This window comes from Hoplias malabaricus, chromosome 13, assembly GCF_029633855.1.
Source record: "Hoplias malabaricus isolate fHopMal1 chromosome 13, fHopMal1.hap1, whole genome shotgun sequence".
In the NCBI taxonomy this organism is placed as follows: Eukaryota; Metazoa; Chordata; class Actinopteri; order Characiformes; family Erythrinidae; genus Hoplias; species Hoplias malabaricus.
Window position 1 is genome coordinate 6,320,362 of NC_089812.1, and position 14,908 is coordinate 6,335,269.

Genomic DNA, 14,908 nt, shown 5'->3' on the forward strand with positions numbered 1-14,908 from the left:
TTATTTTTCCCCAAACACACTGTTCCACCTTAAAAGACGCACAGCTTCTGAGTGTAAACAAACCAGAGAGAACAGCATTTCCCCACAATCGTAGACGTCCCCTTTTAATATCTAAATTGTCCTGAATTTGCATCGTACCAGACAAAGGGTGTGTGTCGGGTCCTAATTTTGCATCATGACGTGAACGATATTGCCAAAATGAAAGCTGTTGCTTCTCTTAGTCCTTATTGTTGTCATTTTGTTTTTTTCCCATGAGCAATGAAAGTAAGCAGCATGAAATGTCTGACTGGTCTTTGTCTCACACCTTGCAGGACAAAAACATTAACAAATCACCTGAACGTCCGGATCTTTCGCTGATTTCTCATGAGCGGAGAGCAGAAATCATGGCAGCACAGGTAGAAATGGATTATCCATACACTCTATTTGGACAGCTATTTATAAACTAAGTTTAATAATAATATTAAATAACTGTCCTAATAATGATGCTCCAAGGCTTTTCTGGGGTAAAATGTTTTGACCTGAGGGAAGCCTCAAATGTCCTGACATTGGACTGTACCAGAAACGGGGTGTGTGTTGTGTCCTAATTTTACACCTTGGCGTAAATCACTTTGAATAAATTATTGTTGATCCTTGTTTTAGATTTTAATAGTCAGTTTTGTGGTCATTTTCTGTTATTGTTTTAATATTACTATGCCTATATTCATTTAGACTGACAGCAGAATCATGCGGCGCGCAAAGCTTGCCAAGTACGGCGCTGAACCTGAAACTTCTTTGGCCACCGAGGAGCCAAAAGTGGAGGCTACTGCTGCACAGGTAAAAAATGAACCTATTTTCATATAATAGTAAGCTAGGCATTTCAGTATTTCTTTCCATTAAGGGCTACTACATCAGTGCTGCCCTTACCCAACGATTGTCCTGACACCAAAATTCCAGCACTGTTTTGGGCTAAAATATCTTGGTGTAGTTAAAGGGGGCGTTCACGGTTTTAATCGAAACACACCTTTATTAATATACAACTCTGAGGATGTTTCCTCATCATTTGCTGCTTTTCAGTAGTTTTGCGTGCTCAGAACTGATCTAATGCATTTCTGAAGCCTGTTTTTAAAAAAAACAAAAAAGAAAAAATGTCTCTGTCCACTGTTAGGATTCTCTCTCTCTGCTCGCAGCAGAGAAACGGCATCTAGAGTTATTTTACACGAGAAATCTCTATACAATCTCTATGAAAAGTACAATTCGAGATGAGGATGATGCTCTGTGTCTGTTCCATAGGTGGGTAACACTGACTTATTTTTACTGTTTTGGATTTCTTAAGGTGGACTGTCCAAATTCAGGAGATGGCAAACTGCATGAAATAAAACACATACCGACATTATTACAAACTCTACAGCTCGAGTTACATATGGGTTTCTGTGGTAATTCAAATAGTGAAAGCAAGCTTACAGACAAGTCAAACTTCAGCTGCGTACTATCAGTTATTTTTCCCCAAACACACTGTTCCACCTTAAAAGACGCACAGCTTCTGAGTGTAAACAAACCAGAGAGAACAGCATTTCCCCACAATCGTAGACGTCCCCTTTTAATATCTAAATTGTCCTGAATTTGCATCGTACCAGACAAAGGGTGTGTGTCGGGTCCTAATTTTGCATCATGACGTGAACGATATTGCCAAAATGAAAGCTGTTGCTTCTCTTAGTCCTTATTGTTGTCATTTTGTTTTTTTCCCATGAGCAATGAAAGTAAGCAGCATGAAATGTCTGACTGGTCTTTGTCTCACACCTTGCAGGACAAAAACATTAACAAATCACCTGAAGGTCCGGATCTTTCGCTGATTTCTCATGAGCGGAGAGCAGAAATCATGGCAGCACAGGTAGAAATGGATTATCCATACACTCTATTTGGACAGCTATTTATAAACTAAGTTTAATAATAATATTAAATAACTGTCCTAATAATGATGCTCCAAGGCTTTTCTGGGGTAAAATGTTTTGACCTGAGGGAAGCCTCAAATGTCCTGACATTGGACTGTACCAGAAACGGGGTGTGTGTTGTGTCCTAATTTTACACCTTGGCGTAAATCACTTTGAATAAATTATTGTTGATCCTTGTTTTAGATTTTAATAGTCAGTTTTGTGGTCATTTTCTGTTATTGTTTTAATATTACTATGCCTATATTCATTTAGACTGACAGCAGAATCATGCGGCGCGCAAAGCTTGCCAAGTACGGTGCTGAACCTGAAACTTCTTTGGCCACCGAGGAGCCAAAAGTGGAGGCTACTGCTTCACAGGTAAAAAATGAACCTATATTCATATAATACTAAGCTAGGCATTTCAGTATTTCTTTCCATTAAGGGCTACTACATCAGTGCTGCCCTTACCCAACGATTGTCCTGACACCAAAATTCCAGCACTGTTTTGGGCTAAAATATCTTGGTGTAGTTAAAGGGGGCGTTCACGGTTTTAATCGAAACACACCTTTATTAATATACAACTCTGAGGATGTTTCCTCATCATTTGCTGCTTTTCAGTAGTTTTGCGTGCTCAGAACTGATCTAATGCATTTCTGAAGCCTGTTTTTAAAAAAAACAAAAAAGAAAAAATGTCTCTGTCCACTGTTAGGATTCTCTCTCTCTGCTCGCAGCAGAGAAACGGCATCTAGAGTTATTTTACACGAGAAATCTCTATACAATCTCTATGAAAAGTACAATTCGAGATGAGGATGATGCTCTATGTCTGTTCCATAGGTGGGTAACACTGACTTATTTTTACTGTTTTGGATTTCTTAAGGTGGACTGTCCAAATTCAGGAGATGGCAAACTGCATGAAATAAAACACATACCGACATTATTACAAACTCTACAGCTCGAGTTACATATGGGTTTCTGTGGTAATTCAAATAGTGAAAGCAAGCTTACAGACAAGTCAAACTTCAGCTGCGTACTATCAGTTATTTTTCCCCAAACACACTGTTCCACCTTAAAAGACGCACAGCTTCTGAGTGTAAACAAACCAGAGAGAACAGCATTTCCCCACAATCGTAGACGTCCCCTTTTAATATCTAAATTGTCCTGAATTTGCATCGTACCAGACAAAGGGTGTGTGTCGGGTCCTAATTTTGCATCATGACGTGAACGATATTGCCAAAATGAAAGCTGTTGCTTCTCTTAGTCCTTATTGTTGTCATTTTGTTTTTTTCCCATGAGCAATGAAAGTAAGCAGCATGAAATGTCTGACTGGTCTTTGTCTCACACCTTGCAGGACAAAAACATTAACAAATCACCTGAACGTCCGGATCTTTCGCTGATTTCTCATGAGCGGAGAGCAGAAATCATGGCAGCACAGGTAGAAATGGATTATCCATACACTCTATTTGGACAGCTATTTATAAACTAAGTTTAATAATAATATTAAATAACTGTCCTAATAATGATGCTCCAAGGCTTTTCTGGGGTAAAATGTTTTGACCTGAGGGAAGCCTCAAATGTCCTGACATTGGACTGTACCAGAAACGGGGTGTGTGTTGTGTCCTAATTTTACACCTTGGCGTAAATCACTTTGAATAAATTATTGTTGATCCTTGTTTTAGATTTTAATAGTCAGTTTTGTGGTCATTTTCTGTTATTGTTTTAATATTACTATGCCTATATTCATTTAGACTGACAGCAGAATCATGCGGCGCGCAAAGCTTGCCAAGTACGGTGCTGAACCTGAAACTTCTTTGGCCACCGAGGAGCCAAAAGTGGAGGCTACTGCTTCACAGGTAAAAAATGAACCTATATTCATATAATACTAAGCTAGGCATTTCAGTATTTCTTTCCATTAAGGGCTACTACATCAGTGCTGCCCTTACCCAACGATTGTCCTGACACCAAAATTCCAGCACTGTTTTGGGCTAAAATATCTTGGTGTAGTTAAAGGGGGCGTTCACGGTTTTAATCGAAACACACCTTTATTAATATACAACTCTGAGGATGTTTCCTCATCATTTGCTGCTTTTCAGTAGTTTTGCGTGCTCAGAACTGATCTAATGCATTTCTGAAGCCTGTTTTTAAAAAAAACAAAAAAGAAAAAATGTCTCTGTCCACTGTTAGGATTCTCTCTCTCTGCTCGCAGCAGAGAAACGGCATCTAGAGTTATTTTACACGAGAAATCTCTATACAATCTCTATGAAAAGTACAATTCGAGATGAGGATGATGCTCTGTGTCTGTTCCATAGGTGGGTAACACTGACTTATTTTTACTGTTTTGGATTTCTTAAGGTGGACTGTCCAAATTCAGGAGATGGCAAACTGCATGAAATAAAACACATACCGACATTATTACAAACTCTACAGCTCGAGTTACATATGGGTTTCTGTGGTAATTCAAATAGTGAAAGCAAGCTTACAGACAAGTCAAACTTCAGCTGCGTACTATCAGTTATTTTTCCCCAAACACACTGTTCCACCTTAAAAGACGCACAGCTTCTGAGTGTAAACAAACCAGAGAGAACAGCATTTCCCCACAATCGTAGACGTCCCCTTTTAATATCTAAATTGTCCTGAATTTGCATCGTACCAGACAAAGGGTGTGTGTCGGGTCCTAATTTTGCATCATGACGTGAACGATATTGCCAAAATGAAAGCTGTTGCTTCTCTTAGTCCTTATTGTTGTCATTTTGTTTTTTTCCCATGAGCAATGAAAGTAAGCAGCATGAAATGTCTGACTGGTCTTTGTCTCACACCTTGCAGGACAAAAACATTAACAAATCACCTGAAGGTCCGGATCTTTCGCTGATTTCTCATGAGCGGAGAGCAGAAATCATGGCAGCACAGGTAGAAATGGATTATCCATACACTCTATTTGGACAGCTATTTATAAACTAAGTTTAATAATAATATTAAATAACTGTCCTAATAATGATGCTCCAAGGCTTTTCTGGGGTAAAATGTTTTGACCTGAGGGAAGTCTCAAATGTCCTGACATTGGACTGTACCAGAAACGGGGTGTGTGTTGTGTCCTAATTTTACACCTTGGCGTAAATCACTTTGAATAAATTATTGTTGATCCTTGTTTTAGATTTTAATAGTCAGTTTTGTGGTCATTTTCTGTTATTGTTTTAATATTACTATGCCTATATTCATTTAGACTGACAGCAGAATCATGCGGCGCGCAAAGCTTGCCTAGTACGGTGCTGAACCTGAAACTTCTTTGGCCACCGAGGAGCCAAAAGTGGAGGCTACTGCTTCACAGGTAAAAAATGAACCTATTTTCATATAATAGTAAGCTAGGCATTTCAGTATTTCTTTCCATTAAGGGCTACTACATCAGTGCTGCCCTTACCCAACGATTGTCCTGACACCAAAATTCCAGCACTGTTTTGGGCTAAAATATCTTGGTGTAGTTAAAGGGGGCGTTCACGGTTTTAATCGAAACACACCTTTATTAATATACAACTCTGAGGATGTTTCCTCATCATTTGCTGCTTTTCAGTAGTTTTGTGTGCTCAGAACTGATCTTATGCATTTCTGAAGCCTGTTTTAAAAAAAAAAACAAAAAAGAAAAAATGTCTCTGTCCACTGTTAGGATTCTCTCTCTCTGCTCACAGCAGAGAAACAGCATCTAGAGTTATTTTACACGAGAAATCTCTATGAAAAGTACAATTCGAGATGAGGATTTTGCTTTTTATTGTTTTACTTTCAGGCTTGTTGCGTGCCTCATAAGAACAGAGCAGAAATTCTAGAAGCACAAATAGATGTTATAAGACAGGTTTGTTAGAAATCAGCTATAATGGGCTTTTTAACATTAACTATTGTGTTGAAAAATGAATTGTCTTTTAAGATAAGGCTCCAAACTTGTTTTTTTCATGGCTCAATAAACAATTATGGTTTCATTTTCATAGATTTTCACTAAAATGGATGATTCCTCTGACTACTCGCAGTACACGGATAGTGACGACGACTATGATCCACATGTAGATGGTGACCTTTCTGAGGCTTCTAGCTGTAGCACATCTGATTCTCAGAGTCATGTTTCCCACAAGAAATTAAAGAGAAACAAAGAGAAAGTCAACATAAACAACAGTGACCTCAAAATGAAATTATCCAAGCCACACAACAGAACCCAGAGTGAGGTCAGCAATGCAAGAAATAATGTCAGCACCTCAAATCTAATCTCTCTAACAGAAACAGAAAACAAGAGTTCTGTTCATGTAGCATCAATGCCATCCTCAAATACAGGCTGGAGATATAAGAAGCAGCAGTATTGTCTATATTGTGAGAAGCCATTCTCTAAAATTTCAAGGCATCTGCAGTATGTACATCGCAATGAGTCAGATGTGGCTAAAGCATTCAGCTTTGATAAAAAATCAAAAGAGAGGCGAGTGCGCCTGCGTTTGTTAATAAGCAGAGGAAATTTTGTGCACAATGCTGTTGTATCCAGTGAGGGTAAGGGTGATTTGGTGGCCTGTAGGAGACCTAAAAAACCTGCATTCACTCATGACTTTACACATTGCATCCACTGCCAGGGTCTGTATGCAAGAAAGTCACTTTGGAGGCACATTAGAAACTGTCCACAGAATTCCAGTATTAATGAGTCTAGCACTGGCAAAAAGCATGTGCAGTCACTCAGTTACATGGCATTTGCCCCTTCTCCCGATCTGTCCAAAGGATTTTGGAAAACAGTCGTATGCCAAATGAAGCATGATCAAATTTCTGATTTGATCAGGAAAGATAAATACATACTTCTGTTGGGAGAACAGATGTTCAACAAACTCAACCCAAGTTCCACAAAAAATGATTACATTCGACAAAAAATGAGAGAAGTAGGACGTCTGCTGTTTGAGGCAAGAACAATGACACCTATGAAGTGCATGGAAGATTTTGTATTGCCATCCAATTTCCCCCATGTCATCAAAGCAGTGAGAAGTGTTGCTGGACACTGTGAGGAAACAAATACATACAAGACTCCTTCACTCGCTCTAAAACTTGGCCATAGTTTAGCAAAAATTGCAACTTCTGTGGAATGCAATGCAATAATGGTGGGACAAGAGCAGCTTGCTCAGGATGCGCGAAACTTCAGTGTTTTGCAAGAGTATAAATGGAACGAATCAATCTCAGCTGCAGCAGGAACAACCCTCAATGAGGCAAAAATGAACAAGCCACAAATTTTGCCATTCACTGAAGATGTGAAGACGTTGCATTCTTTTTTAAAAACAGAGATGGAGAAATATAAGAATGCTCTGAAGGAAAATTCTGATGTCAAAAGCTCTGCAAGCTTATGCAAACTGACACTTACCAGAGTCATACTTTTTAACAGAAGGAGGGGTGGAGAAACAGCAAGGTTGAAACTAGAGTCCTATGTTTCAAGAGAACAGTCACCAATTCACGAAGACCTGGCAACTGGGCTTAGCGATTTTGAAAAGAGTCTCTGTAAACATTTTCAAAGGGTGGAAATTCGTGGAAAGAGGGGCAGGATGGTGCCGGTACTGTTGACACCAGAGATGGTCAGTTGCATGGATCTCCTCATTGAGAAAAGAAGAATTTGTCAGGTACCAAGTGAGACTGTACACCTTTTTGCACGTCCAAATGCTCTCTCATCTTATCGTGGATCGGATGCTTTGCATGAGTATGCAGAAGCCTGTGGTGCAAGAAATCCAACAGCTCTTTCATCAACAAAGTTACGTAAACAGATTGCAACTTTGTCAACAGTGTTAAATTTAAAAGAAAATGAAATGGATCAGCTTGCCAACTTTTTGGGTCATGACATTAGGATTCATCGTCAATACTACCGTCTGCCTGAAAGTACTTTGCAACTTGCTAAAATGAGCAAGCTTCTTATCGCAATGGAGAGAGGGGCACTGTCAGAAATCCAGGGTGTTCAGCTGGATGACATCGTAATTGATCCAAAAGGTAGAGGAACATAAAATTTATTTATAAAACTAGTATTTAGGAAGTGCAGTAAGATCAGGTCCAGTGGGTCATTTAATGTGATGATAATTTGGCAAAGTGAAATGTTTTTGATACTCCTGTATTTTGCAAGATCATTTTCACTAACCAGTTCTATACGTGATTAGATGAAATTGAAGACACTGATGCTAATACGTCAAGTGATGAGGCAGAGATAGAAGACCTTCCGGAAAGCCAGAGCCCAAGAGCTCCTCAGCCATCAACTTTAGAAAATCCACGCACCTCAGATCCAAATGGTAAGCTTAGGTTAACAAGTTGTATATTTGATAGCTGAGGCCAAAATTATATATTCAGTCTTGAGTGACTTTTTTTTTTTTTTGTCTGATCTTTTTGTTTAACATATCTTCTTCCTCTCTGCCTGGTAAAGCACTCTGATGTGGTTGTTGCGTTCATACCTATTTTGACATTTCCAGATTAGTGTTTTTGGAGTAGGCTGTTTCATTGTGCTTGTGCATTGATCAGAATTATAGATTATATTGCACCATGAATTAAATTGGTTTTAACATTAAAAAAAGTATATGGTGTAACGCATTTGGCCAAATATAATGTATACTATAGTATGTGGCTTGCAGTTTTAGGATGGCTTTGAAATAGTCTTATTTTGTACAAGCACTATATTTAAAAGCTGTAGGCTGGTGATTTACATTAGTGTAAATTGTATGTATTTATTTTGTATTTAGATCAGCATAACAGAAAAGGAGAAAAGCAGAAAATCTCAGAATCCTTTTCTGACCAAAGTCATCTACAAGAACCAAGTTCAACACAAAGCAATGGTAAGGGAAAACAATCTTGCAATTTTATTTCTATGGCACATAGACCAACTGGTCACTTCATTGTCCTCCAGTTTTCTACACTCTGCCCATTCACCCAGTTCCACTGACCACACAGTAGCACTTTGTAGTTCTTCAGTTATTCTGAATATTTTTTACCCCCCTGTCCCTCAGCGCTCAGGACCCCCACAGAGCAGGTGTGATGTGGTGGTGGATCATTCTCAGTGCTGCAGTGACACTGACGTGGTGGTGGTGTGTTAGTGTGTGTTGTGCTGGTACACTGAACAAAAAAAATGTAGTGACTCTGACTTTAAAGAAGCAATCTGTAATACGGACACGAAGCATTTAAATAAAAACTATAATACAGTGGGGAGAGCTCCTCCCCCTCCTCTTCAGACGTGAAGTTCGAGCAGTTGCCAGTTTGAGGAAAACTGAACGAACAAGCAAGAGACAAGAAGAGTGTGCCATAATCAACATATTTACACAGAAAAGTGTTCATCGATTCACTATAACATCTATATCTACGCAAAATAAGTGAACGTGGCCGTGATTTCCCTCCATTATACACATTTACTTATCTGTCCAAATCCACCTGAAATATTTCCACTAGACATGGCTGGTGTTACTTATCAACTTTCCTTTCCACCATAAATGTTGTTTAGGAGGCAGATCTTATCCACAATTTTTGTAGTCAAACATTTTGTTCCACCTTACATGTGTCGGTTTATGAGTCATATTGGCGTTATTCGCCAGGTTCTTGAATTCTGTTTCACCTTAAAAGCCGAAACTAGCGCTATAGCTTTTAAGCTTTTTAAAGCAACTGTTATTCCACTTTATCTGTTTAAAGCAAACAAACCGTGTGATGTCACTAAACATTTACCTACTTAAGGGGAGGGCAAAAATATAAAGAGCCACCACCATTTTCCCTGCATTTACAAGAAAGTAATATCTACACCACATTAAAATTTAGACTAGACAAGGCTGGTGTTATTTTCCCTTCAACCGTAATCATCAGTTTAAAAGGCAGATCCTTGCATCCTATTCACAATTTTTGTATTTAAGCGTTTAGTTCCACCTTAAATGGGTCTGTTTAAGAGTCTCCAGCTACTTATTGAATATTCATTTCCATCTTAAACAGCTATGCGAAGCTAAAGCTAGCGCTAGGTTTATAAACTAAACTTGTTTTGAAACACTTATTCCCGTCTTATCCATTTAAAACACACAACCAAGTAGAGCTGGGCGATATGGCCAAAAAAAATTTCATGAAAGAGTTTTCTATATTGATCAATCTCTATTTATTGTGATATTAACATTGTCACACTGTGACAAGGACATCCTTCTAAAATATAGACTGAATGCACCAATTGTTCATTACTATACAACATATATATGCACATATAGTATTCACATTACTCAAATTCACAAGGAAAGATTTCACTGGAACAATAACATTTCCTTACCACATAAATGTAATGATGTCTTTGTCGTGTTATTGAAACATTCTTATGGCATTACCTCCTCAAGCGTTTAAAGAAGCAAAAAGAGTAAAAAGATGAATTAACAAGAATTAAAAATAATAAATAAATAAATGAATGAACACTCCCAAGTGCTCAGCTATAATCATACAGCACGTAACCCATTAGAAGGCTTAGAACAGTGCTAGTAACAGTGGGAAAGCTAGAACATTTTCAGTTTCACACATTCATTCGTTCACTGCCTTTAACCTCGTATACAGTTCAGGGACGCGGTGGGTCCGGAGCATACCCAGGCGAGAGAATTCCATCCTTGGGGAATTTTTATTTAAAATTATTTTAATTATTTATTAATAATTATTTATTTTAAATTTAGCCTAATCTATACCAGCGGAGCCAGTAAAAAATTTGCGAGCAGAGAAAATAATTTTGTGTGAGGAAAACCACGTCAGGCAACGAACAGTGCTCTTGCAAACCGGAAAACATTTCCTATTATATTCATCATTACACACAGACTGATATTTCAAGTGTTTATTTCTTTTAATTTGATGATTATAACTGACAACTAATGAAAACCTCAAATTCAGTTTCTCAGAAAATTAGAATATTGTGAAAAGGTTCAATATTGAACCTGCTGCCACACTCTAATCAGCTAATTAACTCAAAACACCTGCAAAGGCCTTTAAATGGTCTCTCAGTCTAGTTCTGTAGGCTACACACTCATGTTGAAGACTGCTGACTTGACAGATGTCCAAAAGACGACCACTGACACCTTACACAAACAGAGGAAGACACAAAAGGTCATTGCTAAAGAGGCTGGCTGTTCACAGAGCTCTGTGTCCAAGCTCATTAATAGAGAGGCGAAGGGAAGGAAAAGATGTGGCAGAAGAAAGTGTACAAGCAATAGGGATAACCGCACCCTGGAGAGGGTTGTGAAACAAAACCCTTTCAAAAATGTGGGGAGAGTCACAAAGACTGGACTGCAGTTGGAGTCAGTGCTTCAAGAACCACCACACAGACATATGCAAGACATGAGTTTCAGCTGTCGCATTCCTTGTGTGAAGCCACTCTTGAACAAGACACTTGTCAGAAGTGTCTCGCCCCTGGGCTAAAGACACAAAGGACTGGACTGCTGCTGAGTGGTCCACAGTAATGTTCTCTGATGAAAGTAAATTTTGCATTTTCTTTGGAAATCAAGGTCTGGAGGAAGAGAGGAGAGGCACAGAATCCACGTTGCTTGAGGTCCAGTGTAAAGTTTCCACAGTCAGTGATGGTGTGGGGTGCCATGTCATCTGCTGGTGTTGGTCCACTGTGTTTTCTGAGGTCCAAGGTCAACGCAGCCGTCTACCAGGGAATTTCAGCACTTCATGCTTCCTGCTGCTGACCAACTTTATGGAGATGCAGTTTTCATTTTCAAAAAGGACTTGGCACCTGCACACAGTGCCAAAGCTACCAGTACCTGGTTTAAGGACCATGGTCTCCCTGTTCTTAATTGGTCTGAAAACTCACCTGACCTTAACCACATAGAAAATCTATGGGGTATTGTGAAGAGGAAGATGCAGTACACCAGACCCAACAATGCAGAAGAGCTGAAGACCACTATCAGAGCAGCCTGGGCTCTCATATAACACCTGAGCAGTGCCACAGACTGATTGACTCCATGCCCCTCTAATATTAATTTGTTTTTATGTACATTTTGTGTTTTGTGACTCAGATCTCATTTCTGTCAACAGACATTCCACAAAGCAGGAAGAAGTGGTCAGATGATGAGGTACATGCTGTTGAGAAACACCTAATGCATTGTATAAAGAGTGGCCGAGTCCCTGGTAAGAAAGACTGTCTCTCATGCTTGCTGTCTGAACCTGATGCTCTCAGAAACCGTGACTGGGTGGCCATCAAGTACTATGTGAAGAACAGAATAGTGGCACTCAAAAGAAAACTGTGTGGGTAAAATACTGACTTTGTAAGCTGACAAATGTATGAATGTAACGAAGGAGACGTTGTCATTTCATTTATTTTTTTATTCTGACATATCAGATGTGTTCTATGCAGTTTTTTTTAAGTTGGTAAAGTTCAGCCAGCAATATTCTTAAACCTTCTTTGTTCAGTATATAACCGTCATTGAATACTTACACTGTTCACCATTCACCAGTATGCTATTTGTTATTTTAATTGTTTGAGAGAGAAAATTTGCAGTGGATTGACCCATGTATTATTTTTTTTAGGCTCGTTATTAATACAATATATTATTGGCTGAAGGATAATATAAAAGTAAATGTAAAAAATATAAAATAATAATAATAATAAAATATAAAAAAATAGATGCTTTATTATTGTTATAGCTATTGTTATTAATAACATAATTGTAATAACACAATGCAAAGTTCCAAGTGAATACATTGTAATTGTCCAAAAAAATGCCCCATGCATTCACTTTAGAAGAGATGGATAAAATCCTTCTTTGGATCATGTAAAATATTTTATTCCATTTTGTAGTATTTTTATTTGCTCATTCATCAGGAAATTTTAGTGTGAAGGACAGCTTCCAGATGTAAAAAACTAAACATCCACCAAAATGTAGATGCATGTGATCTATAGAATCTGCTGTAAAACTGTGGCACTTTGTTTTATACCTTGTGTTGGAAATTCAAATAAATGTTTTTTTTTTGATAATATGTCTGATTAGTTTAACTGTACACTACATGTACAGTTAGAATAAATCATTTCAATATTTTAGAATATTGAACTACTAAGATTATAAAAAAATTAAGAACATGCCCATACATCACCTTGAAAGCTATGATACACCCTATAATTGTTGTGTCCTTGATTTGCAGTAGTCCATGTGTAAAATAAGTCCCAACTTTTAACATGTCCCCATTATGTTGGTAGTAGCAGACTTGAAAGTGTGTGTATTGTATGTCCTGGAAGTTCACATAAACCCGAAAGTGTCCCATAATTTCACATAAACCAGAAAAATAGGAACTTTTTTAAAAAAGAACATACAGAAAAAATCAACAGATAAACATCATATGGGAATTATATGAAACACAAAAATAGGTTTCATTTGTTTCTGGAACCTCCAGAAAGGGATGTCCCCATTTGTAGGTAGTTTGTCTGGTGTCCTGAAATTACACAAAAACGCGTATGTGTGTGTGTGTGTGTGTGTGTGTGTGTGTCTGCAGTGGGAGGTTCTTCATGGTTTGATCACATTTGAGACTGGTACACACACAGAGATGACTTCAACATCCTGTTCCTCACGTACGAAGACATGGTCACGGTAAGACTGGCAGTACGCTGAATGTCCAAAAGTTTGCGGACACCCTTTTTAACGACATATATTTCATGATGGTGTCCCTCCATAACCTTTCCTCAGGATCTGAAAACAGCAGTGGAGAAGATGTCACGTTTTCTCGGCCGAGATCTGGACGCAGAAGCTGTTTCTCGAGTGGTAGAGAAATCCACCTTTAAAAACATGAAGAAAGACCCCAAAGCCAACTATGAGTTCCTCCCGGAGGATGTTATCCAGGGAAAGTTCATGCGCAAAGGTCAGTATCCAGAAATCATACTTTGTTACGCTTCATTAACCCACCTGTTATGTTGCAGGTCAAATTGACCTGTTTTAATGTTTGAAGAAGTTTGAAAAGTAATAAAACATTAAAAACCACTTTCCAGGTTGTTTCTAGTGAAAGTCAGAATTGACAGAGACTCTTGAATAACTGCATTAGAATATTAAAGGATGCAAGGAGGAGCTTTAAATGAAGTATACTGAAGCATCTTTTGACAGACAAGAAGACTGCAGAATTATGAAACTTTAAAAAAAAAATATGTAAAACGAGTGAATTATCCTAATTGAACCATTACCAGTTAGAGGTATAAGGAACACCACTGCACTAAATATTGATTGAATAATTAGTAATGGAGTTAGTAATGAAATATTCACACTGCTTGTTAGGATTTTTTTTCATTTCAGACATCTTTTGGATAATTAAACATGCACTGGGTCAAATTGACCCGGGAACATCATTGCTGTTCCTGAAAAACAAACATAACAGGAGTGTTCATGTACAGCAGTATACACTAAGGCAAAGGTGGGCTGTTTTTATCTTACTGTGTAGATTACTTGAATAACTGTAGCAGCACAGTCTAGGAATACCAGATAAAATTAGTTATGTTTCGTATCTCCTGACCGCCAGGGCGCTACTTACTGAGTGGATGTTCCTCCATTAGACCGAGAAGGTATACCAAATTAGTCACACATGACCTTGAACGTGATGTCATCGAAGCTATATTTACCTGTGACTCACAGCAAACTGCCTCTTTTCTCGTCTCGTTTCAGACCGATATCACCTCGGTGAGCTACAGTTTTTTTTCACTGTCCTCCAAGAGCTGTTACAATCCATCTACACTCTAAACTGAAGTTGTGGCGTTCTCTGAGGTTTCTCCTGTCGGGAGTGAGCATGGGCTGCTTACCCACACGCAGAGAAGTCCTGACAAAGGGTACCTCAGCAGCCAGTTTGGGTGCGGTATGGAGGCACAGATGGGTTCAGGGCACTTGGTCGGTGGACCATGCCTGGGAGCATATCAGTGTCCGCGAGTTATGTGCGGTAAAGCTGGGACTGGAGTTATTCCTTACATATCTGCATGGCAGGCATGTGCTAGTGCATTCAGACAACCTAACGACTGTCTACCACATAAATCATAATGGCGGAACCAGGTCCAA

The 14,908-nt window shown here is 38.6% G+C and overlaps 2 protein-coding genes across 3 annotated transcripts in view; both read left to right on the top strand.

The window, feature by feature from the left end:
* Positions 1–14,908, top strand: part of LOC136664334 (amine sulfotransferase-like) — a 44,898-nt gene that overhangs the window by 9,622 nt on the left and 20,368 nt on the right. For both annotated transcript variants that reach the window (XM_066641468.1, XM_066641467.1), the window contains exons 4-5: positions 13,371–13,465; positions 13,562–13,733. In XM_066641468.1, the coding sequence (XP_066497565.1) occupies positions 13,371–13,402 (32 nt within the window). In that variant the 3' untranslated portion in view covers positions 13,403–13,465; positions 13,562–13,733. The remainder of the gene's footprint in view (positions 1–13,370; positions 13,466–13,561; positions 13,734–14,908) is intronic.
* Positions 5,176–13,364, top strand: LOC136664333 (uncharacterized). Its single transcript, XM_066641466.1, has 5 exons — positions 5,176–5,229; positions 5,879–7,886; positions 8,051–8,179; positions 8,624–8,716; positions 11,919–13,364. Exons 2-5 carry the CDS (start codon positions 5,891–5,893, stop codon positions 12,134–12,136), a joined length of 2,436 nt encoding a protein of 811 aa, XP_066497563.1. The 5' UTR covers positions 5,176–5,229; positions 5,879–5,890; the 3' UTR covers positions 12,137–13,364.

Coding starts and splice junctions, on each gene's coding strand:
- LOC136664333 (XM_066641466.1), top strand. CDS start 5,891: ATGGATGATTCCTCTGACTACTCGCAGTACACGGATAGTGACGACGAC. Junction 7,887..8,050: donor CATCGTAATTGATCCAAAAG/GTAGAGGAACAT, acceptor ATACGTGATTAG/ATGAAATTGAAGACACTGAT. Junction 8,717..11,918: donor AAGTTCAACACAAAGCAATG/GTAAGGGAAAAC, acceptor TTCTGTCAACAG/ACATTCCACAAAGCAGGAAG.